This window comes from Necator americanus, chromosome III (genome assembly GCF_031761385.1).
Source record: "Necator americanus strain Aroian chromosome III, whole genome shotgun sequence".
Taxonomy (NCBI): domain Eukaryota; kingdom Metazoa; phylum Nematoda; class Chromadorea; order Rhabditida; family Ancylostomatidae; genus Necator; species Necator americanus.
This window is the reverse complement of record NC_087373.1, coordinates 23,533,395-23,558,775: the sequence shown is the minus strand read 5'-3', so window position 1 is coordinate 23,558,775 and position 25,381 is coordinate 23,533,395. Positions and strand designations below refer to the sequence as shown.

The window sequence follows — 25,381 nt, the reverse complement described above, 5'->3', positions numbered from 1 at the left end:
GTATCAGGCTGTTGATTTGATGATTCGATCGCTCCCGTTTCTACCTTGTACAGAGATATCTTTCTCATTGCTGAGTACCTTCATCGTCATTTTTCCACATCCATCTTGTTTAGCGCTGATGCGTCCAGTCTTATCTGCCGTTACGCTTCTTTTATATTGCTGCAGGCTCGGTTTCCTCATCTTCTTCTTTGGTTGACTGGAGTCGCTCGCTTTGCAGCACACCTATCTAAGTTGTTCCTCTTTCCTTTGCGAGTACATTGTTCGTCAGTACGGATAGTAGGACGAGTTTTCGCGGCTGCGCACGACTTTTCCAGAACTTGGAATTCTCAGAAACCGCATTTCAAGTTGGTTTATTTGTTGTTTTTGGCATATTTCTTGTAAGGGAGAAGTGTGTTTTGACTGATCCACATCCAGTATACACCAAAAGTATCAGGATTGAATTGAATCCTACCTGAATTGCAGACAAGGGGGAAGTCTCCAATGGTTTCCTGCTGAGCTCCTGTGTAGTTGTTTTCATTCAGTCGTGCCAGCCGTTCCATTACTCGTTTTGCCCTAGGCCCTGTGATTTAGAAGTGAATAGTCTCCGGGCATCATTTTCACCTCTCCAAGCCCAGCCTCCTTGAACCAACATCATTTACACGAGGTTTCTTTTCGTATTCGTATTCTCTATTTCTCTTACGGACTAACTGTTGTTGTTTTACATCCGTTCGTAACTGTTCTCACATCTTGAGATTTAGATGTTCTATGTTTAGTAATTATGATTCTATTACGCGAGTGATATCAGAGTGAATTTTTTACGTTGTCAAAGATGTTGATCCACAAGAATAAATCTTTATTTAAGGAATAGTTGCAGTGCTTACATTATGGTGATTATTCGAGCATGAGGCGTTTGTTAAGGCAATTTTGGCACTGGTGAAGGTAAATCTTCGCAACTTTGGAGCAGAGACGTCACAGGGATACGGCTACACATGGGGTGCTTCATAGCTGTGTTGAGGTAGAGATGTGCTTTCGGTCATCGACATTGGAAACAGAGCGCAAAAAACGCGCCAGCCACAAAACCGACTCCAGCAATACATGCTGGTCTGAAATTGAAACGATTTGCAGTACATGCTTTACCAACAAGAGGAACTTTTAATTTGGAGTTTTTTTTTCTCCAATTTCACCCTAATTTGTACTATTTGTAATATCCATACCCAATGTCTATCCTGGAGATAAGTTTGATGTGGTCTTGCAGTCTCACTTGTCAATCAAATGTTAGCCAGAAAGAGTTCCCTCAGTAGTCCGTTCATTCCTTTTGCTTGAATGGATGCTGAGAAACCTCACTGATTATCGTCCGTCTGCTCGCGGATATGGCGATTGTACATATCTAGCGCATTCTAACGTCCCTCATAAGAAAGTACTATCAACAAGGGTGTTTTCCAGGTTTTTGAGGACGGTTAGGGTCAAATACCATTCATCTAGACCCCTAATCATATTTTTTTTTCATGGAGTAATCCCAACATCGTCAATTTCATGGTATTCTGCCTTTAATTTGCCTTTGATTCCACATCTTAGCTCTAAAGATGCTGACGAGACCATTTTTTTCCTATATGTGCCATATTTTTTATGCACTTAGAAGTTACTTCTTAATAGGTATTATCTAAGTTGCGTGAAACGAATATTTTAAATTTTTGGGAATACTTTTGAAGGTATGTATGGTATCATGACATGCTATTTAATAATGGGTTTGTAGCTGTCACGTGTGTGTATGTGGTGAATAATGATAGCGATAACCATAATGAATGACCAAAAAGCAGGATGATGGGTCTAACTGTGTCAAATAGCAGCGCTGGCGCCGCAGATCGGTGAAATGGGGTGGGGAGGGTCCCATGGCGTCTAATTGATGCGTCAGCGCCACAAAACAGCAAAATTGTCTTACGACGCGGCGGTGCAGTAGTACTGCGCAATGACTGGAGAATTTGTCAAAAATTGAACGGAACATTGTGAACCATTTAATGGCTATGAACGCTGTTGTGTTGCGTTTCACCCCTATGTGCTTAACAACTGTCTATTCCCTTGCACATTCGCTTCATCACACTGGTGACATCCTTTCTTCAGAATTCGGAAACACAAATTTAAACTCTGCTTAGCCAACAGTTTACGTGATCTGACGTGGGACCTTGTCTTTATGACTACAATGACGAAGTCTATGTCATTTAATGTTACTATTCTGCGCTAATTGTTGAGGAGAAAGGGAAGACATGCTCGTGTTTTTGTTCACAATTTTCATGATGATCCCAACCGACGAGACCAAGCGAGAGTTGGTTCATAATAGCTTCTGCGATAGGCGGTGTATATCGGAATGCTGCGCTGTTTGCCCATACGGTAAGACTGGAGATTGCACGAAGATCGTAGTGCCAGGTGCCCGATGGAATGCCTAGCATGTAAAGCCATTTATATTGGAAAAACTGGAATTGTGCTGCCTATAACCTAGGTACCGAGCAACCTGAATACCTGCAGGTGGACAATGTCCAGCAGTTCAGAGTGACAAATTGGAGAGTTGCTTACAAATATTTCAAACTCTCTCTAAGGCTTTGAATTATTTGTTTGGGCATTGGCAGGGTGCCTTATTCTGTCACGTGTGTGTATTTGTGTGTGTGTGTGTGTTTGTGAGTTTCGAATAGGAGGGTACGACGGCGTCGGATTGGCGCACCGAAGCCAGATAGCTATAGAAGGGGGTGCGACGCGTCCACCGGCGTCGGATTGGCGCGCCGGCGCCAGATAGCTATAATATGGGTTGAGATGGGTCCCGCGGCATCGAAATGATGCGCAATAACTTCGTGTGAATGTCGCAAAAGGTAAACGGGACGTTTCATAGCCGTGGCCGCTGGGCGCGTTGCTTTTCACCTTTATTACTCTTCCGCGTGTCTATTTCCTTCTCCGTTCGTCCCAAGTTGGTAGCATGCCTTTCTCAGAAAGTGGAAACATGCATACAAACGGCTGTTTAAATATTAGCGAACAATTCACATGATCTGACGTAGAACGTTATCCTTATCAGTATAATAAAGTCTTTCACGTCATTTTGTGCTAAAATATCGTTCATTGACAACTCTTGGAGGGAAACAGGAGGAAAACCCAAATTTCGAGTAATACTTTCAAATTCTGTCTACATTACATCGGTATCGACGGAGTGTTTGAAGCTGAAGTTTCAATATTCTCCAAATGTAGAACTGACGCGGTTAGAAAGAAAACTATGAAGTCTTTTGCCTTTATTTGTAATAAAAAAAGATGAAGAAAGATTGTTAGAGATACACAAGTCTAATTTCACAGAAAAGGGCGCCAATATTGATTTTCGTTGATCAGTGAAGGGGAACAAAGCGAACACCACAGAAAGTCTGAAGTCTGAAGAGGTGAAAGGCAACAACAGCTTCCACGGCTATAAAATCTTTCACAACATTTCGTTTACTTCCTGACACATTCACTTGGAATTACTGCACAGTACTGTGGCACAGCAGCGTTGCAATCGACGCCATCGGGACCGTCCCATCGCGTTTTATTGCCTTCTAGTGCCAGCGTGCCAATGCTACATAGCTGGAGCCGTCTCAGTGCTTTATAAAATTTCGTAACAAACACACGTGAGTACACACTACACACATGACAGAAGAAGCCCGTTATTATAGCACGATGATGATGAATGTGTTGTGCCTGCAACAACATGTTTAACACTGCTGTAGAGCGGTGGCTAGGAACGAGACAAGAAGAGGAAGGTGTGGAACAGTGTCTTAGGCAACGGTTGCCTCTCTCCTTTTGCGTCGTTTAGAACTGGTTGGAACTTTGCTCTTTTGTTCATCGATAGTGCTGATCACAGTCATGAAGCCCGTAAACAATATCCTCCAGCAATGATCGAGCTCGTAAACGTTTTGCGCTTTCACTGCAAACCTACCACTTAGGGCCTCTGGAATGCGACGAAAACTGCAGAACTGTTGAGGTACGCTGCAGAAAGTGACCTCGGGCATTTATCGACATTGTTAGTGTCGACCGGAGTCGAGTATGAAGTACAAGTCTGAACGTCCGGCTAAGTCTAGTCTGTGTACTCCACCGCATGTCTATTCCCACACGATGCACGTAATTTCATGTTAGCTCATTGTTCTGGGCTAATTGTTGAGGGGAAATAGAAGAAAACTCGTGCTTTTTTCCAATTTTTACGGTATCGAAGGAATATAAGTTGGTGTAAAATCAAGTCTGAATACTCTTCAAGTGTAGTACTGACGCCTTTAGTAAGTGGACCATGAAATCATCACTTCAGTTCATGATCATTTCGTACATGCTCAAATTTCTGAAACAGAGGAACGAAGTGAGCTTCGTTAGTTAGGAAAAGTATTAAAATTTAATTTTTTGGAAAATGCAACTACGTTTAATTTCTATTGATCAATGAAGATGAGCGAAGCAAACACTACAGAAAGTCCGAAGACTGTCTTTAGCCAGACTGGTAACATATTATATATGTGTTGGTATGTATAAGAGAGCATATTTGAAGGTAGTGAAAGTAAAAACATATTCCTTCACAAGTGCAAGCAGATAAGCTAGCAATAGCGTAATTATTGCAAGAAGAATGCCTATTCGGACTTTTTTTCTTGAAATCAGTATGTACCGTCATTGAATCTCTTTCATGTAGGGCTAATTTGCGACCACTATCTAAAAAGGTTATTGACCTTTATTGAAAGCAGAGGTTGTCCTTCAGAGGGTATCCATACCTACTTAGCACTAGAAAGTCACTGAAAAGCCTTAGGTGCTACAGGATTATTATTTCTTCTGCAGAAAAAAAGACTGTTGGAGAGAAACAAATCCACGATAAGAACAAAGAGTCAAGGAATTAAAATGCTTACATAACCCAAAACCTCAGTCGATAGCAGCAAACGTTGTCGCAACACGCGTTGTAAGAGAAGAAGTTGTCCTCAGCTGGGTCTGCACATCTGCAAAAAAAAAGCCGTAACTCATGATACCAGTGAACCTCTAAGTATTATATTCGTGTCGATTTAAGGTCCATTTGCATGAAATGCAGCTGCAGCTCTGCTAAGACACAGCGGGCACATAAATATAGGTCATCGTTGCAAGGTTTTCTCTCCCTTGCTATGCAGACCTTAACGTGGCTATAGCGGTTTTGTTTATTGCGACCAGAAGAAATTCGTTGAGAGGAATTATGTAAATCCAGACGTCGCCGGAAACTGCCGAATCGCAAGTGATCAGTGAGGTGGAGGGAGCGGCGAAGATTAATGGAGGTCAGAAAGATGCTCATAAAGAGGTCGCCGCGGATTTACCACGAAAATGTACGAGAACAGTGGAGTCGAGCACACTCCGAGCAGAATAATTTTCCCAATGGCAAGATGGAATACTGTTAAAATTCGTTTTTTTTAAGCAAGAGAGAAGTGGCTCGTGACCGATCATTTATGGAAAAGGAATGTGAAGGACTAGTTCTCCTTTCAGTACTTCCGGATACGTGAGAAGGCTTTTGGTGAGAGCAAGGAAAAGTGAGACAGTAAGCAGCGTCACGAAAATTTGATTAAATTTACATGGAATCTTAAAATTTGAATTGAGATGGAAGATACCTAGGATGCATGGATTAGAGGAGAAGTTCTCATCAATGTACAAATTTATAGACAACCCTACCTTAGCTGTACGTACATTTTGTTTTTCAAATGTGCAAAATTTCCTGCAGCCACGATGTCATGCACTCGTCTCGTCATCCAGACGCACTCAATATACGTAATGTATTTTTAAAATATTTCTCTCTTTTCTCCTCCTTCTTTCCTCTGTTTACCTTTGAAATTCACCCATTGAAAGGACCAGTATCCATGCTTTTGAATGTTGAAATCTCCCGATTTGGACTTTACGAGGTTTCCAATTTCCTGGATTATTTGAGTAACTAAACGACCCATTTTTCCAGTTCTAGAGTTCAAAAAGTTTGTGTCTTCGACGTTTTGTACGAATAGAAGCAGTGATTTGGGTAGAAGACGCCTTCTTTTTATCCATTTTTTTTTGCCTTTCTAATTTCATTTGTTTTCTATGTATGCATTGCTTTTTTTCATTTCTCACCACTTCGACGGCGACCCGCATTTACGACAGATGGCCAATGGAGCATCGATAAGACTAATTGGACCGGATCGTGTTATCTCTCCAAATTAAAATTTCCAATGGGGTATAGTACAAAGGTGAAGGATCACTTGTGACGTTTTTTTCGCGGAAATTTAAAGTTCCTTTTTTAATTTCTCTTCGTTATCTCTGACAGAAAGCAAATTTGTCCCAGCTTAGCCTTTCCGGTGGTTTTACTATAAGAAGCTGGTTGACGAAAGAATTCTTCCCATTTTTAGGGATATACGACCGTTTGGTCCTTTAACGGAAAGTCAACCACGTTAAAAACAGAAACCAATCCAACAGCTTCTGATAATCGCATAGCTCTGAACGTTAACTTCCAAAGGGAGGAAGAGACTCACCATTCATTAGACTTTGACAGCTTTAAGGAATCATTGATGCCGATCTGATTGCTCCTTTCGGTGCGAATTATTGGCATAACTTATTTTTTTTTTCGCTATTATTATTGCAACTGCTTCTTTTTGATTAGGTCCAATCTCATACAAACAAAGTTTACTTTTTGTTTTGAGCTGCTACAAACTATCAGGGAAGAAAGAATCATTTTTCACTTTTTTGTGCTTAACCGACCGTTTCGGTTTTAACAGGTCATTAATTTCCTCGGGTCGGATCGGATTTGGTTTTCTCGGATAACACTTTTGACGGCAAACCCTCAGATGATTGTTGAATCAAGGACTAAAGTTACTTGTTCTTTCCTTTTCCTATGTTTGGAAATTTCCCCTGTGTACAAATGGAGTTTTTTTTTCTACTTTTCCCATAAATCAGGGATCACTCTTTGAGTTAGAAGATAAAAAGATTAATGTCGTTGAGTCCAGATCATTTTTCCTCGCAGCAGTTTGAAGAGCATTTGGAAAGACTCGCACAACTTTTTGGCCCTCATCATGTCGACTTTTAGAGTTCATTCGAAGCCGCGTCTCTTATAATGCTATAAGCCTCCGCGGCATTTCCCATGAGGCATAAACAACTCCGCCGATTGACCTCATGCGGTCCGCGAAGGTCAGCCAACATATTTTGATCCAGAGATTATCCACAGTGTAACAGCCCCTCATGCCAGGAAATGCACCTCCCCTTAAAAAGTTGTTATGAGACATATGCCTTGGCATCTGCAAACCTATTGCGAAGGAGACACGTGCGCTGATTAATTTCCGTCGAAAATATGCATCCTGTTCTCCCGGGAATGTGTATATTACGGATGCCTGCGTTGTTGTATCACCTTCGCATAGCAAATTGTATTGCGGCTAACGTGTTCTGCTTTCGCATTTGTAGTTTGCATGGAAGTCACATGGAACTCACTTTTAACGCGAGAACTAAATCTAAAATAGTTTTTTCATTGGATTCTGAGATGGTACTGGGATGGCCCTGTACAAATTTTGCATTTGCAAAAAGTCTTCCATGGGCTCCAGGTGAACTAGAAATGTGAAGGTTGAACTGAACGATGTTCAGTGTAGCTTTGCTACTATGAATACACTGTACGGTCTGAAGATATTTACATTTGTTGTCTTGGATTATTTTAAATAACAGTAACGGATCTTATTTTGATATCGTTTCGGATATCGAAGCGCAGACATTCCTTCCGGCGGAGGAAATGTATAAATGTCCGGGAAGAAAGGCTTCATCGCTACAGAGCTTCAAGACCTTATCGTCTCATCGCATCGTCGCCTCAGTAACACGTTCTTTCGCAGGAATCAAAAGGCAGTACCTTCTCCCTCAGTTCTTCCTCAAGCTGACATTCACTCAATACCTGTTCTTCAATAGCCGGAAAGCAGAAACAGTCGACGTCGGTAGTTCTTCTATTGATTATCATAATAATATCAATAAGTCAACTCAAGATCAATTGAGCACCTTACAATACTCCGCGTGGCAGTGCCTAGGGAACTTGGGCGAGCAAACTTAACTACAGTTTGAATGAATGAGTTGTGTGTATGGCCGAAAATATCCACTGCGAATGTTTTCTGCAACAAACACATCAAGTCCCTGAGAAATACTTTACCAAAGAAAATCACGTTTCTAATGGCTTCTATTAGCAGCACTCGTCGAGTTATCAGTGCCACCCTTCAAGTTTACCACGAATTATTAATTGTTGTACTAATTATTAGAGAACAAGACACTGAGCGCTTGACATTAATCAGGTCCTTTGCGCTGCACCAACGCCTTCGACACGGTCTACAACTGTAGTGAAAGTGAAAGTTTATGAACGCGTAAGCAATCTCCACCACAAGCAATCTCCACAGCCGAGTTGGAACCCACTGGAAACGTGATTTTCTTTGCAAAACTACCTTTCAGTGGTTTCATGTGTTTACGGCAGCGAACATTTGTAGGGGTATTATTCAGCCACACACATAACACATTCGTTTAGGGATCCCAACATCCGTCTGCCCACCCCGCACATTTGCAGTTCATCTGAATCCTGTGGAAGAGCTTTTGACGCTTAGACGACGGAAATGCATGCAGCACAATCTCAGTGCCATCTCATATCCAATGAAACATGTACCAAGCTAGTGCTTCAATCATCTTAGATTAATGCATTAATATTTCATGAACTGCTGGCGAACCGAAGAGTTGGTTGGCGTTGTGCTTTGGTGAACCTTCGACCGTGCAAAGAACAGATACTACACTCGTACTGGTGACCTCTTAGCAAAGCGCTGCGCTCTTCCAACGATAGTAAGCCAAGTTGTTGCTATTATTTACATATTGAAAAATCAAAAAATGACAAAGTTTCAGTATTCCATGCTCAGAATTTCAGTCAGGAAAAACAATTGTGATCATGAAATAATTGTTTGGGGTTTCTGGTCAATCCTGAGTAATAACCCAAACTCTAGCACAAAATCCTTCTCATAGTTTGATCTTCAATCAGATTGCAAGCTATGTTTGCAACAACTGTCAACAACGGAAGAGTGTCAACAATGGTAGAGCTCTTTGAAAACTGATACGAATCTTATGATTTGAAATTTATTTCAATTTTTATTAATCTAATCTGTCGCAATTCTTTTTTTAAGTCATTTAATCCTTACAGTGACGTTGAAGTGAAGAAAGTTCAAAACTTTTTAAGAGACCTTAAAACGTAAAAAAACTAAAACTGACGTTTTTCCTCTGCTTTCCTTTCATTCTAATCCGTGGTAGCGTCAACGACGTAACCTGTACATTGACGCGAAAAATTGGTGTCATTAAGGACGATGTTTTATAAAGTGCAGCCACGAAGTTTTGGCAAATGGAATGCATTCAGTCGTGCAACGAGCTGTGAGCTTCACGATTTCGAGGAACGGTGACAGCTGGTACAAGTTCAGTTGAAAACTTCTTGGGGACTTTCAACCTTAAACGGTGGAGCTCAAAATTTTTCCATGAAAAAGTAGAAATCCTCGTTTGCATTTATTCACAAGTGCTAAACGGATTTCTTGCTGATACGTAGAAGATAACGCAAAATGTTATTCTGACTAGTGTAACTTTGTCTATTTTCATAGCAAAAAATTAACTTAGCACCGAAAGATCAGAGACTTCCAGATTATCATTTACGGAGCCTCCGAGCGCAGCCTTTTGACCCGAGATGATCTACAAAAAGGAATCGCAGAAGGATCTATCTAGTGAGCATGGAAGACAAGGAACGCTGCGGAAAGTGAAGAGTACAATCAGAACGGCAGGATTCTATTAGGCTGAGAATTTCGTCTCGGGAATAGGAAGAGTTACGATTGTAATCGAGTCAAAACTGGTGACTTTGAAGTGGAATTGCGCGGTTGCTACACGCGATCGGGCTGCTGGCCTAAGGAAAGGTCCCATCGCGTCTCATCAAGCGAAACTGCTTACATTTCTGCAACACAAGTCAGATCTTTTCAGCGGCAGTAATAGGAAAAAAACCCCTAACTTCTTTCTGCGCTACATTGCCACAGCGTATACTACAATGCTATGTTGGGGCAAAAGCATGATTATGGAATTGTTTTTGGTGGATACCACCAATCTTTGGCCTCCTACACTACGCTAAACAATTCAGTTCTTGTCAGTTTTCGAGTTGGCGGCATTTCGTGGCAAGTGGACACCCTCGAAATTGTCCTCGAAATTCCCACAGGGATCGTGTACGTAGGAACACAGATTTGATGATCCAGCTGTACTTAGAAAGATGTTGTTGAATTTGAGGGAACAAGAAAGGAATTTGATTAACCAAAGCTGTCGGTTACGCTGGTGTGCGTTTCGAATTCTTCACAATGTATGAATTCATTAAAGGCGCACATGGCGAGTATTCACCTGGTTTGCGCAATTGATGGTTCGCTACTAACTCGCTCCTTTATTTTGCTCTTTAGCTCTACCTTTACTACAGTGCTTCTTCTAACTTTTCTTGCAATCTTTCCACGCGCTATATTCACACAACATTTGTTTCTCAACTTGAGCCCATGTAGCGCAGTTGTAAAAGTAGTACTCAGTATGTTCGCGCAGCGACATCGCGAAAAACCAACCAAGTCACTCATCTTTTCGGAGCTGATCATTAGATTCCAGAGTTGTTTGTTAGTCGTGCACTTCACCCTTTCTTCTTCGCATTAAAATAATTTAAACAAATGTTCAGGAATGAATAATTGGGGCGGATGTAGCAGAGTCGGCAAGAGGTTTCGCTGTGTCTGCACGACCGATGAATGGTTCGAAACAGCGCTAGCGACAACCAAGCCTTTCACCCCTCCGAGGTCGAAAAATTGGCACCAGACTTGTCTCGTGGAATGAAACTATGCACCGTCTTGACGCATGGGTTGCGCCCTGTAAGCCGTTGTATAGGCTGGACACGCGCTCGTAAACCGCGAACGATTCTGAGTGGGAGTGAACGCAGGAGCACATCCCAAGCGGATTGATTAACGCCAGACAGTTCATCCTCAGTGTAAATAATTGTGATAGTACCCACAGAAGAGAAGCCCTGAAACTCAGACGGAAATCGTAAACAGTACAACAAACTTCTGTTCACTGCACGTTTGTTCTCATCCGTTTTTATGCCGTGAAAATAGTAGTTTGAGTCGAGAAATTGCTGCACATAAGTAATGACGTCATCGGTGCCTCGTTTTATGCGCACAACTATTGCGCGCATTCATCGGCGAGTCGGCTCTACTCGGAAAATGGGTGGAAGTGTTCGTCGGAAAACTGCAGCATGCGGAAAGTCGTTCTTTTTTGTGCACCGATATGTAGCTGAATGTTTCGAAGTAGGCTTCAGTAGTTGTGTTGAAGTGCAATAAGATGTAATTGTCTCCAGGGAACATCTACGCAGACGTACTGTTCTATGCGCATTTTTCCCCGTTGTTCTCAGAACTTCATTAGAGACTAGTTTGAGATAGTTTGCAGTAGATATTATTTTGTGACTTACAGATTTACCAAAATATGGAAAGTACGGGTTAGCCTTAGATAGTGTGTAGGGATCTCACCAGGTTGTCCTGGGAGGCATTGGGATTGGTTGAAGAAACAAGATCCAATAGAACTTCCGAAGTAATCTTCGTAGAAGATCCGAAGACGATTCTTTGAGGAGGCTAAGAACTTCACCGACAGCACTTGCGGATTTCTTACAAAAGCTATGCCATACCAAAACAGCTAATCCGCCTCGGGGCCGAATCCCACCGGTTTTGGTGAAGAGCCCTCAAGAGAACTGTCCCTATAAGCGCATCTTCTTATCACAAGAATGTAAAATAGAACACATTGTTCTTATAACTCCGATATAGCAAGTATCTGAGAATAAATCAAGTGTCATGTTAGAATTCCGGAAAAAGTGAATGGAAATAACAGAAAAGAAGAAGACGTAGTATTTTTATACGTAACTGGTAATGACTTATGTCCATCATACGTAATATGATTATAATACAATACTTTTCAACGATGGTGCATTTTCGCTACACTGGTGGGCTCGGCGGAGCATCAGCGACGCCTACGCTGCGCACGCGTTTCTTAAGCTCGGTTGGGCGCGTTCGGAATGAAGAAAATGAAGAAAACTCATCTTATTCTGCTTGTTGAATGCTGAAAATTTGGAAATCCGATTCAAACAATCCATATGTGTTCCATTTTGTCATTTTCATCAAACTATGGGATGGAATTTGGCGCGGAGATTGTACCTGGCTGATGATTCAAGAACTGCTCTGAGTTCATGAGTTAATTTAATTTATGAATATCACTCGTTCCCCAAATTATTTGTTCCAAATGAACTACAAAAAAGCTTTTCCCTAGATGGAAGCTTTCTTATTGGTTCCGGTCAATTTCGGACCGAAGGAATTTCCTGACCGTTTTCATGCGCCATAAGACCAGCGCTTTCAAGAACGTGCACCTGATCACCGTTCTTTTCCATTCCATGTCAATCAAAAGGGAACTGCAACGAGTTCGTGACATATGTTTCCCCGAATTGTCTGAGCAATTGTTCTGCACCGATGTTGCACTGAGATGTCTCTCAATTATGCCTTGCGAATGAATCTATGGCTTCAGCGAAGATAAACATCACATATCTATCTTCCTTCCTAGCAATCAATCTACATGCGCTCCTTTCAAACTTCCTAGAATAAGTGTTTTCTCCATCTTGCAACACTTGTGCTACTGTTGTCATTAAGGTAGCAGACTTCGTACCCGTACGAAGAAACTATGGAAACACGTGAACTATTTTAAAAGCAAAAAATGAAATGAAAAAATGAAATTCGGAAGAAGAATGAGGAGTGATCTGTCAAGTCCTCAATCAAGGATGAGGTATTCTCATTTCCTCATTCAGTACAAACTCCGCACCACATTCCTTTTCATTCAATGTTATGAAAACACTGAAAAAATGAAAAGAGACATGTAAATAGTTTGATCCAGATTTCCGAATTACTCAAAATCACTTACTTCTTTACTACCATAAGCGAAAGTGGGCCGGATACTGTAACTGTACATAAGTGCAAACAATTATCCTTCCATTGTCAGACTGCTTTTCCGAGCCTTACTAGTAGTAATCTTTATCAATTAGAGAAAAGTGGCTTTCGATGCGGTCCCCTAAATCATGCTTTTCGAACAGTCGATTGTTTTCTTATAGCACGCGACGTAGCACATGTTCTGGAGGAGATTTCAGCAAAAAGTTAGATGGCACTGCTGCAAGTTGAAACATAGAAAGAGATCGGATTTCTTTTTCTAATGGTCGCTATGAAATCATCAAAGTTGCTGGGTACACGCAAGTGCTACATATATACTCCGTTTTAAGAAGTGTCTAACAATTTTGTCAAGAGGTTCCCTTCTCAGCGCAGCTAACAGGAAGTTGTTAAGCGTTCAACAACAAGAAGGAAGAACGTCGACGGCGAGAATGAAATAACACATGACGGGAAGAGATCGTTGGAACTTTATTTCCTGTCCAGAAAGTGGATTCGGACCAAGGCCATTTCTGAATTAAAAGCAGCATCCGGGGAAAATTTTAGATACTGAGTTCTCTCTGGTAGTAGATATGATTTAGGGCGTAGTTTTCACTGGTGGCAGAGAAAACGCGAACCACCACCTATGGATCTAAAATTCCAGTCTCAGGTACATAGATATTTTTTGCCCCTCTTCGATCCCTTAAGTTATGGAGGGTAGAAGATTTTTACTTCCCGTCAGGTAATAAAAAAGTGGCTCATTCTATTTTTGGATTTGGCCAATTATACTCTGTTGTATACATTCGAAGCGAAGAAAGCGAAGAAGCTGTGGAGACTGGAAATGTTTAGTTTGCTGGGGGAAAAAATTAGCTCGGGTTTCGTTCGCAAAGGCATCACTTTTAATAACGCTTTCCTGCTAGCGTGTTATCGGGTTTCAGTCTTCGCATTGAATCTTTACAGTACTAGAATTAGAACGGTAATGGAAAAAAGACTGTCTCTTTTTCACTCGTGTACTAGTCAGTTTACTCGGGACCAGTTATCACCAACTCGATTACCAGCAAAGTATCGGTAATCATTATCATCGCTATCATCATTATCACTATCATCACCATTGTCAAAGTGAGCCATACGTTTTGAGGGACGAATTGTTATCCGCACTAACTTGTTCAACAGAAGTGATTCGTCGGCTATCCAGAGCACTCAAGAATCAAAGTGGCTACAAATGTACGGCTATTTATGGTTCACCGATCTTCGTTTTCTGATAAATTTTGTTGTTTTGACTAGAAATCTTAAGAAAGAGGTAACAGTCGTTCTTGCTCGAGGAAACAAGTGGGGCGTCCCGCAAGTGAATTTTCTTGGTATTTTTGGACAGCTAGCAGGACTGAGATGCAGATAACCGGGTGCGCTGATTAATTGACATCATTAACAGATCGATATGCAACGGATGGATGGAGGATGGAGAACTTGGCTATAAAATAGGCGGTCAAAAAAGAAGTCGATTAGGAGGTAGTCACACCGAGAAGTGGCGAGATTCATTGCAATTCATGAGTTGTTATCACTCATTTCTCTGCTGATTTTTGCAGGATGACGAGTGAGGAGCGTCGAAGGCAGAGCTCGGGGGAATTTTCGATGTTTCCTACTACTGGGTCGAGTTTGGAACGCAGTGTTCAGAAGAAAGTAAAAGCAAGGGAGGAAAACAGCCTAGAAAAAAACTAAACAACTTCTTGCACCCGTACGAGTGACAAGATAAAAGTCCTTGATGTGGATTTTCTCGCTCTAATACATGTAAAGAGTTGCTTCGTAGTGTAATTTCATTGTCAGTCCACTTTCCTTTCATTTCTCCTATTTGTGTAAAGAGTCGGGTTGCCGGGCAAATTGGTTCCTCCGATTCACGGATCTGTGAAGGATATTCCACGTTTTTACTGCGTCTCCCAAAAATCCATCCTGCACCCAATTTACTACTGGAAGGAAGAAAACTATTCCTAGTTCACACTGGGTCATAAAAGATTACAAAAGAAGATTATTAGAGGAGAATACTCAGCAACATGAAGGGTGAAGAACTGATCTATGCTTCTTCGTATCTTGTACTTTTCGTATCTGCATGCGAGGATGTGCTGTCTGACCTTCCTTGCAGATTTTGATTCGATATCTTCTGTACAAAATAAGCATTTTGAATAGTATGATAATTCCTCTACTTTCTCTGGTTTTTTGACCTCTGCACAATCTGCGCGTCAAAGGGAAATTTGTTCCTTTCAGGTGCAAAGAGTCAAAAAAAAAACAAATGTTCTGTGGCCCTCATGCCTGCAAGTCATGGTGCAGCTACGGCTAGCTAGAGTTCTAGCGATCACAACAGCATCTGAGTGTACTGGACTCAAAAATGAAAAGAAAAGGAGTTGAAGGGAAAGGATAGTGATCAAAACATTAAAGAAAAGGCATGGTAGATTCACAACCTTAGAAAATTAATGTTCTTGAGTAGCTTAACAGCGATTAAAGCTACCGAATCTTAGGTGGTGCAGATTCAGCTGGATTATGGGGGACAGGAGGTGATTCCGTCCATTTCTTGCTGATTGCCGTAAAAAAAGGCCCGGAAGATGCGGCGCCGCACAAGACTGGCGCGCTCTTAATCGCACCTCTTGTACAAAATGGTGCCAAAACGAATGAAGCCGTATCTTCCGGGCCAAAAAGGGAAAACCTCTCCCTCTTTTCTCTCCTTCTTTTTTAAAAAAACACCTCTTAAAATCCCCCCCCTTAAAGGGGGGGTTTTTTTAAAAATTTCTTGATAAAATCTTAATCGCACCCATTGTGCAGAGACAATGCCAATAAAACCAACCTTGTCTCAACGTTTTCAATTTGTCTGATAAAAATGTCAGTTTGATTGTACTTTATGTGCATTAACTTTCTAGCTAGAGACTGACTTGTTGAATTTATTAATTCATTTATTTGGAAGGAGGGAGGACCGCTAGAGAAGAAGAGGAGAGGATTTCTAAGTCGTATCTTTTTTTGTGTAGCACTCCCCAACTGAATACTATAATGGAGTCTAAAAAAATTTAAGCGGATGTAGCGCAGTGATAAGCGGCCAACATTGTGTCCACGCGCTGGATGGTTCCTAACCGCCCAAGCCCGACAAGCTCTTCATATATGAAAAATCGATTAAACTGAACTAAATTTGTCTTAGGCTGCAAAGCAGTTCATTTTGTCTGACAAATAAATCTTTTATGTCATATTGAAAAGTGGAATTTTCACTTTTCTCAGTAGTTGAAGGAAGTCCTCGTCTCTGATTTCAAGAGGCAAAGAGCGTTTTCTGTATTACGTCATCCCTAAGATGGGTCTTTACCCCCTCAGGAGTCAAAAATGGAGCGTCTTCAATAATCCAGAAAAGCAAGAAGAAGATTATAATCAAAGTAAACAAAAACTCATTTTCTCAGCCTCCGTCCAGGAACAACACTTACCAATGAAAATCAGCAGCTTACATATTCTCGTTTCAAATTTGTCGATCTTATTTCATTACTTGAACCATGGGCTCACATCTCAGCATAAAAAACCTTTTCACTGGAATAAGGTGAAAAAAATTGTTCCTAGTGATATGTTAACACCGGAATTAAGTTGAAATCGACAAATTTCTGTCATTATCAGCCATTCCAAGAGCTAAGAAATGCATTATCCTCTTGCATTATTCATTTCCTCTGCGTCATTGTTTCTGTTTGAAACAACATGAGACGTTTGGTGTGGGGATGGCGTTCATAAGTGAATTTGCGAAATTTGTACACATTCAGAAATATGTACAATGTATAAATTATTGCCAAGGAATTCTTTGCAAAATTTAGGTAGATAGAAAAGGGTGAATGAAGAAACGAAGTTGATCTGTGTTCCACTAATGTTCCCGTACACAAAACAAACTTCTTAGCTTTCATTTCACGCTTCCTCGTTTCCTTGAAATTGATCCTTAGATAAGGTGTCAACTTGTTCCAACGCTGTTGAATGCCTCCAGGGTAAGTCTACTTAAGTCAAGGAAAGAAAAACTCAGCACATCAATAAATGAAGAGTTATCCTCGGCTACGAGGTATCTCTTGTTAGGGTCTCTCTTGTTTTATGAGTATTAAATCTATGAATGAACTAGTATTCCCTTGGGTCTGGACTGGTGCACTACGAATGGATAGATTTTCCTGAGTAATTACTACCAGCGGGTAGGAATTTTCACGAACTTACGAAAAGTAGTAATGAGCAGCGTTCGGGGTTTTTTTCTCAAGATTTATGCTTTGCGGCGTAAACCAAGCGAACGAGCTGATGAGGCGTTAAGCTGGCCGAGCAGCCGTCTAAGCTGCGTTACTGTAATTCAGTGGACATGGAAGAAAAAGGAATGGAGCGATGCGTTCTAGCGTGATGCATTTCCACGAGGGCGGCTTGAAAAAAGCCATTGCATAAGTGCAGTTGCGCTGAAACCGGTGTCACTAAGGTTTCCGCGTAGGCGCCTGGAAATGACGAGTCGGTCGGTCGACGAACTAGGCAAGGCAATTTAGAAAGATGCTAATGCAAGGTTTGGCATATAAGTCTCGCTTGGCGGACTCGCCCCCGATTAGGTTTTCGAGATTTCGCCTTGCGTACACGAGACAGCGAAAACTGCCAGACACGACGAAATTCATCGTGAAACGAACTCGTCGCAAAGAACATGCACCTAGTCACGTGGATTACCGTTGGTTGGGAGAAATAATAGAAAATACCAAGATGAAATCTGGAATCAAGAGGGAATCTGGAATCAAGAGGGAACAAAATGTGGTGTTTTCGATGTTTGCTTCAGTTCGAAAAGAAGATCGAATGGAAGACAAGCGTCACGTCACGCGTCCTATGACATCCTGCGGAAGGGTTTTTCTCTGCCGATTTGGCTGTGAGTGTGCGATAGACTCATCTCATTCATCACTTTTCAGCTCTAAAGCCACCAAGCCGAAACGATCTGTTAGTGCAAACTGACTCCGTGCATTCTACGTGGAACGCAACGTAAAACGTTAACGTAAAGAACGCAGGTGAGCCTGCACTATATAAAATTAAGGTGATTCCTTTTCAGCTTGGTAAGTGGTTCCCTCGGCATAAATTGGGCTTGACATGTGTTTTTGGTCAGACATCTGCAAGACAAGGTACGTGCATACGCCGAGGCATCCAGAGTGAGTTGGGGAGTTTAGTGCGGTCCAATCCAACAATTTCTAGATTTCTCATTTTCGATAGCAGTGGCATCTGTATTCTCTTACAAATAAGCACCTCTAACTGCGCAGACTGATTTGCGATGCTTGAGAGAAATGTAGAGTATTTTTAATGCATGGGGAGCCGATATTTGATATTTTCAAATAAAAAGTGCTAATTGAAAACATCACAAGTATATTGCGACCGAGATCGCCAAAAACAGAATTCCAGATGAAGAACTCCATTTGCTTCTACCCAAGACTTGTTTAAGCGAGGGATACGCAGCAAGCAGAGAACTTTCAAATCCATACGAATTAACTGCACCCGACGTAAAATTCTGCAGAAAGGCAGCTACATTTAGTAGATTGGAAAACCGCAATCCTAGTTGCTGTGCCAACCTCATCCGAGAAAGATACACAGCTGTCAGTGCATACAACATCTTTTTAGAACATAAGAACAAGAATTGCGGAGACAAACGAAACGAACGACAACATCTGTCATTTGAAATGCATCTGCGTTATGTGAAAACTAAGTGCTCGACGATGTTCTTTGAACGAAGAAAAATAATGGAAACAGCGCTGAAAGTTGTCAGCCGGCAAGTTAACGGGCACTTTCGACCACCCGAAAAAAGGGAAAACGAGGGAAACAAAACACAATTAAAGCAGCCAGCCTTCGATGATCGCCTATTACAACACTTATGCTGTGCTCGTAATCGCTGTTATTCTGTGTGCAGTGCTTCGAAGTGAAAAAATAAGAAAGTGGCTGAGGAAGGTACGAGAGTGAAAAACTGCAGGCCCTCAATTCCGACCCAGAGCACAAATGATAGACAAAGAGATGGTGCTGATAGGTGACAACGAGGGTGAAGTGAAAGGTCTTGACGTCGACAACAGAGACGCGGTGTGTCTCGAAGGTTGTCATAAGCAGGCGACAGAAGTGCTTTAAAAACTCACGTGTCAGGGAAGCAAAGTTCTTGAGAGAATGAAGTGACCAGTGAAGCAGCGACAAGAATGACGGTTCGTGTGGTCGACCAGAGCATGGACTACATCGCCGGCTCCGAGCACCGCCCCTCCTTCCCGCTTGATGCCCGCGATATCTGCCGTGGCAGGGACGGACGGCATAATAGATGGTCATTTCAAGTGCTCTACATAAAAAGACTGAATTCGCGTCGCAAATTCAAAGCACGGTTATCCTATCCATGAGTGATGGGACTCTTCAATTCTCACCAGACATTTGTGACGGGAAAAATGACTGCAACTTGTGAAGCTGAGCCTGCTCTCATGCTCGGATTCCAACTCTTTGTGCTGTATCTGTGAAAAACAGTTTTGTGACCTATGCTTTATGGGTAGAGGACCTTTCCAGCAGCATTTCGACGCTTCAGTCGGTTTGCATTCCGCATTTCATAGATAAGGTATCGGTTTGGCAAGAATTCGATGAATGAATTCCACCTATGCACACTTTTTTGGACGAACCCACGCTCCTGAATATTATGGTAACCACGTTTTTGTGTTCTTTTACTCATCAAATCACAATGTTTACAGCAAAAAGCATGCGCTCTCAAGGAGATTGAGTGAATAATAGGTAGTAAAAAATCGCAACAAAGAGGAGCAGGCGAATGAAAATTCCTGAGTACATTTTGCGTATCATAATAAAGTTGGCAGTTGTGTATGTGAGTAACTCCTTTCGTTCAAATACTCCCTAATCCTACTCGAAATATTTTCACACAGCCTTTTCTTTTTCTCCAAGCCTCGCCGATATAGAGTGATTTGAGCATCAAACCATGTGGATAAAGGTACGAATCGCCCAGGTGATCAAGTAAACAACTGGCTACTATTTAACCACCTGTGCGCATTTCGGTTTACTTTTCCTAAGAACAGGGTCTGAAAAACAGGAAAGAAGGAAGGTTAGGTGCGGCGAAGGAGATGCAGGGAGGCAAAGATTTAGGACCACAAAATCGCGACCCTTCGGACGAAACCGTCACAACCATCGAACAGGTCTTACCTCAGGCACCTGACCGGTTCACAATCTATTTGTATGACATGTGATTGTTCCTACCCCCATGGTTCCCACTTTTTAGTACCCATATGCTAATCCCGAGTAAATGTGTCCCGCATACGTCAATCTTTAGGTCTCACTTTTTGCCTCTAACACAACTGCTACTTCAGTGAAACAACCTTCTGACAGCAGAATATCAATGTCACTTTCCCCAATCATCTTTCCATGCTTTCTGTCTCTACGGAATCCAAAGACAACGCACTTACTTCCGGCGACCGCACACTAATCTGACAGTGCTGAGCCTACCTCACTTCTCTTCTGTTTTTTTTTCCTCGTTTCGGAGCAGCAATCCGACTATGCCCACAATGGGCGGACATACATGTGACGGACTAAACCGTTGTTGGATAGTATGGTATTACTCATTTGAAGGCATCACCCCTCAAATCTGAGGTGGCACGGATTTCAGGTGGAGTATTCGTATATGGGATCGTTGATTACGGAGAGGGAGGTGATTCTGTCCATTTCTTCCTAACCGCCGTAAGAAACGGCCCAGAAGATGCGGCGCGTGCACAAGGCTGCCGCGCTCCAATCGAACGCGTTGTAGAAAAAAACGCGCCGGAATGCTCGAAGCCGTATCTTCCGCGCCGTTTTTTACGGCAATTAGGAAGAAATGGACGGAACAACCCCCTTCTCCATAATCTACGATCCCGTATACAAATACTCCACATGAAATCCGTACCACCTCCTATTCGTAGGGTGATGCCTTTAAAACAGTTGTGTGGATTTAGTAATTTTTCGTTTATTACTTTTCTTGTAGTATATGAATTTTGCATCAGTGCCTGAGAAGTTCTAATTTTCTCACATAACATGCTCTCTCCAACCACCCTCCGAATACCTAGTACCTTTTGGTGCTCATTTACTCCAGAGTTGTGAATTTTTCAATTTCTGTATTTACCAAAGTGTAATACGTACCTAAAGGCGTGTGTGGCTCAGTCGGCTATACGTCCGCTGTAGCCGCACGGTCGATGGTTCGAAATCGCCCTAGTGCAAGCGAAGCCTTTCATCCCTACTATGGTCAGGATTTGTCAGTTAACTTGCTGACAAGGGTGCTAGCCTCGAGATCCAAAGAGCCAGTCATATTGTTTTCATGGCATTTTCGTTATCACTAATGTTGTAATAAGGAGGGCCCAATTTGGAGTGAGGAAATTCAGTCTGTGCCTGTGAGAAACTTGAGAGATTCATCTAAATATTCCGGTCTCTTCATGCGTGTTTTGTGGATTACCTTCCTAGATTTTCATCTAACAAGGATGCGACATAACGAAGAAAGGGACAATGTCCGGACTCCTAATCCTTAGCAAAAACACTTTTCTCATTATTGCGACCTACACATACTTCTGAAGCACTTGCTAAGTAGGTCCTTTAATTTATTTTCCTGGTTTCTAATGTTTTGAAAAATAATTACTAATGTGATAATTGTTGGAATTGTAATAATTGGAATTTTAAAGTAATTATGTATGATCCGGGTTCTATGCAACACTTCGAAATATGTGTACATTTTGTGTGGTCCTTACATTTTTGTTTGATTCATGTGATTTTGCCCTTTAAGGTGGAAAACACTTTTTCTTTCAGTGCATACCAATGGAAAATTTATTTTCATTTTCTAAACCGAAAGTTCCCTAACATTATGAAGTGTTTCACCACTTGAATTCATTTTTGATGTTATTTATTGACTTTTCTGAGGCCGCACCTCTTTTGACCAGCCACCTTGGCAGCCCTTGCAGATTGGGATTAGTTGTGAGTGAGTTTCCATGGAACCAAATGAAAGATAGTAACGAGCGAAAAAATCGTTGTAACGGAGCTCTATGGGTGGAGTGGTGCCTCTCACACAAATACTCGACTTTATGGCGTTTCCCGAGAGACTGCTCCTTCGGTCCACTCCCTATGAATTATTTGACTACTTCTCATGTCAATGTTGCCGCCGAAGAGACGGAAGCTCTGTCGTTCCATGCGAAAAGTACAATACAGACATTCGTGGAAATGCCCAGTCATGAGAACTAGCGTTCGAATGCGTTCTTCTCAATTTCTCCTCACGTACACGTCCCCCTTACAGAGGCATGTTGGAATAACAAGCCTTTCGAGAGGCAGTTTTCAAGAATAGCAGAGGGAGCACTGCGCAACATGTACAGATCTAGAAGGAGGAGCTCTGAAGAATAGAAAGCTCTCAATTCACCCGATGAGACTCTTTGGATCCATTAGACTGGGTGGACCAGTGGTGAAATTATCCAACGAGAAAACAGGTGATGGAATCCACTTTTCATTTCTTCGCATGTGCAAGTGTAAAGATTGTTTCTTTAGCACCCACTTGCAAAGGAACTTCGGACAAAAAGATTTGCGCGTCCTTACAAAACGACGACATATGGCTTGATAAATGAGTAGGATATTTCTTCAGGAGGAAAACTCCGAGCAAAGTTCCCTGATATTGTGAGAGGGTGTAAGCCATTTTGTTGCACGTAATTTCGAGGTTGTCGTGCGATTAATGGCCTCACTGTTCCATATGTCTCAAATTTCAAAATTTGTGAGTGTAGCGTTGTGTTGTGTGTTCCATCTTCTGCCTACTGGTGGAGAGATCCCAACTAAATAGAATTTCTCCGAACGGTGAATTTGTGTGAGGATTCATCCACACTAGGACGGGTGTAGTTCAATTGATGAGAGGTTCGCTTGCGATGATCATGGTCATGGTTCAAAACCGCACTAAAGCTAACTAAGCCTTTCATTCCTCCGTGGTCGATAGATTGGTACCGACCTTATCCGGAAGGATAAAATACGCTCAAATGATAGATCGATTGGCCGAAGCACTGCTCATATGGGTTGCGTCGCGTTCATTAACCTCGAATGATCATGAATTGAAGTAGGCGCATCTCAGATGGATTGTGACTTATTGTTTACACTTCTTCACAGCTGCCCAGGATAGTGGCCAAGTAACACGGCAGCGGTGGTGCTTTATTGGTACAGTGTAGGGATAACCGCACAGTCGTGTATTCAGAAATAAGGAGCTACAGATTGCCAAGAAATCACGCGACTTCATGACGTTAGGCAGCAATAGTATACGGTGTAATAACAAGACCGAATTCAAAGATAAGATAGTTATTTTGGGGTTCACTTTCGTATTGCAAGACCTAAAGGTTTTGAAAGTCAAAAAGGAGTCAATGACCCAAAAATGAACCACGAGAAAGAATAACCTGCACTGTATTTAAAACAGACATTCAACTTGCGAGGCTAGAACGTTGCCGGTGGGAAGGAGGAAGTGCTTGTCGGGTCGTTTTTAAGGTTATCCATTCAACCTGTGAAGACGACGATATCAGCAAAATACTGACTAAAAGTAAGGATCTTAATCGCATTGCGTGCAGCTCAAGTCAGCACGGACATGTTTGGGAATGATATTGCGCCGTCGTAGCTGCTAGTTTCAGCAGGAAAGAAATTATGCATACCAATATGTCGTGTCGTGTTGGTCTCTGAAAAGAAAGGGCTCGCTCACGCGCTTAGACTTGACTTTTTCAATGTTGTTTTCCTTAACCTATGTCTTTTTTCGCTTGTTACTTTAACGTAATTTATTCGCGCGTTATCGTCTGCACAGTTGCCCACATTTTAACTGAGAAGAGCTGTCCTTCAACATATTTCTACCCAATCTTATTGGTTGTGCAGGAAAAGACCGCTCACGTCAATTCATTCTTCGCAGATTTATATCGTGCTACAGTTGACGCCTCCTCTGAAATGCTTACGGAGGCCGATTGTCTACAGGTCCTCTAGAATCTCCGTTTTCGGCCACAAGGTTTTTTCCAATTTGGATATGAAAAACATTTTGTGGTAGAAGACAGCAACCTGCAGGTCTCCCCATAATGTGGCTGGAGAAGTGAGGACTTCCATTGTGATATACTCTCAGCTAAAATGCGTCAAGCAATCATCCAAGGAGCTTCCTTGGAACTTCGCTGCCACCACTTCTAGTGCTGCTTTGGTCTTTACTTGTACGTCATAGTGGGCGAGTTGCAGACAGGTAGACTCCAAGCTCGAATGGAAGTCGGTCACAACTACTGGCTCGCAAAGATAAACGCTGAGCAAGCCTTCGCGAACCTTTACTGTGCATCTAGCTCTATAGCTATAGTTGTTATAAGCATACAGCTCGGGTAACAGAAGTCATACACGAATGCGATCAGTTGCTGGTCCACCATGATTCCCGTTGGAGGTCTCAAGGAGATTCTGGTCTGCCTATGTTTGTCTGAGAGAAGTGTACTCTGTAAGCTGTAGCTGGCTGGCACAACGTTGGCAACATGTTGAAGTTTCGTACTGCTTAATACAAGGATATCGCCGGCGTACTGGAGGTCGGTCAACATTCATTTTGATGGTGCTAAGAAAACATCAGCAAGGCACTGATCGACTGTTCTTCCCATCATCATCGTCATTCACGGTGAAAGTGAACTGAAGGTTCTACGTTCTCCAGACAGCCCCTTGCCTTATCTAAGTTTCCACCTCCAGCGGTGAATTGCATTCGGTAGTTTTTTTCAAATTTACTTCGTTAAATGGCGAACACATTTTTCCCTCATCGATGCAAAGCGTGTCGAATTGATGGTTTTGATGAGGAGAGTCGGAATTGGCTTCAAAAATTTAGGAAACCTAACTGTATCCATTTCGAACACCATCGATCATTTTCATAAAGATGAATACCTAGTACATCATAGATCAGCCAAGAAGGAAGCCAGCTTGTTCGTTTCTATCCGATTTTCCACAAGCCGGTATAGGATAGTGCGCTCGAAAACCCTGTGGTTGTACAAAACACACAACAATCAAATCCTTGTGTTCCTTGTTTTTGTTCCTGGAATCTGTGGGAGAAAAGTGTTGCCAAGGGATTCCGATGGCATGTTCGAGCTGGTCAGGTATCCGTGCGTCGATACATATTGCTCGTCGACGATCTTTGCCATTTTCATTATTGTCTCCACCAACTTTCCATTCCTCATGTTTTCAAAAAGGTCCGAAACCTGCGACCCTCTCTGTGGCTTTTCGCTAACAGAGAGATATATGCCTGTCGTTACGGGGCCGATGGCGCTTCAGCTTCCGCATTTAGTTGAGATGTTTCGCTTGCCTCTAAAGTGACAGGATCACTTTAGCGACAGCAACGGCAGTGACGTGAGGACTGGTGAACTTCAGCTATGGTGCCGTAGTAGAGCATGAGTCCTCCTCGAATTCCTTCACTCCCTTTCAAACGTATTCGCCCTTGGCGCCCA

General features: G+C 42.2%; 1 protein-coding gene across 1 annotated transcript; it reads right to left on the bottom strand.

Annotated features, from left to right (window-relative positions):
* Positions 1 to 1,012: 1,012 nt before the first annotated feature.
* Positions 1,013 to 19,149, bottom strand: RB195_010640 (uncharacterized protein; the record flags this gene model as incomplete). The annotated part of the gene is made up of 3 exons (XM_064191740.1): positions 1,013 to 1,082; positions 4,866 to 4,952; positions 19,064 to 19,149. The coding sequence occupies 3 exons, from the start codon at positions 19,147 to 19,149 to the stop codon at positions 1,013 to 1,015; spliced, it is 243 nt and encodes an 80-aa protein (XP_064049323.1).
* Between the last annotated feature and the right edge of the window lie 6,232 nt (positions 19,150 to 25,381).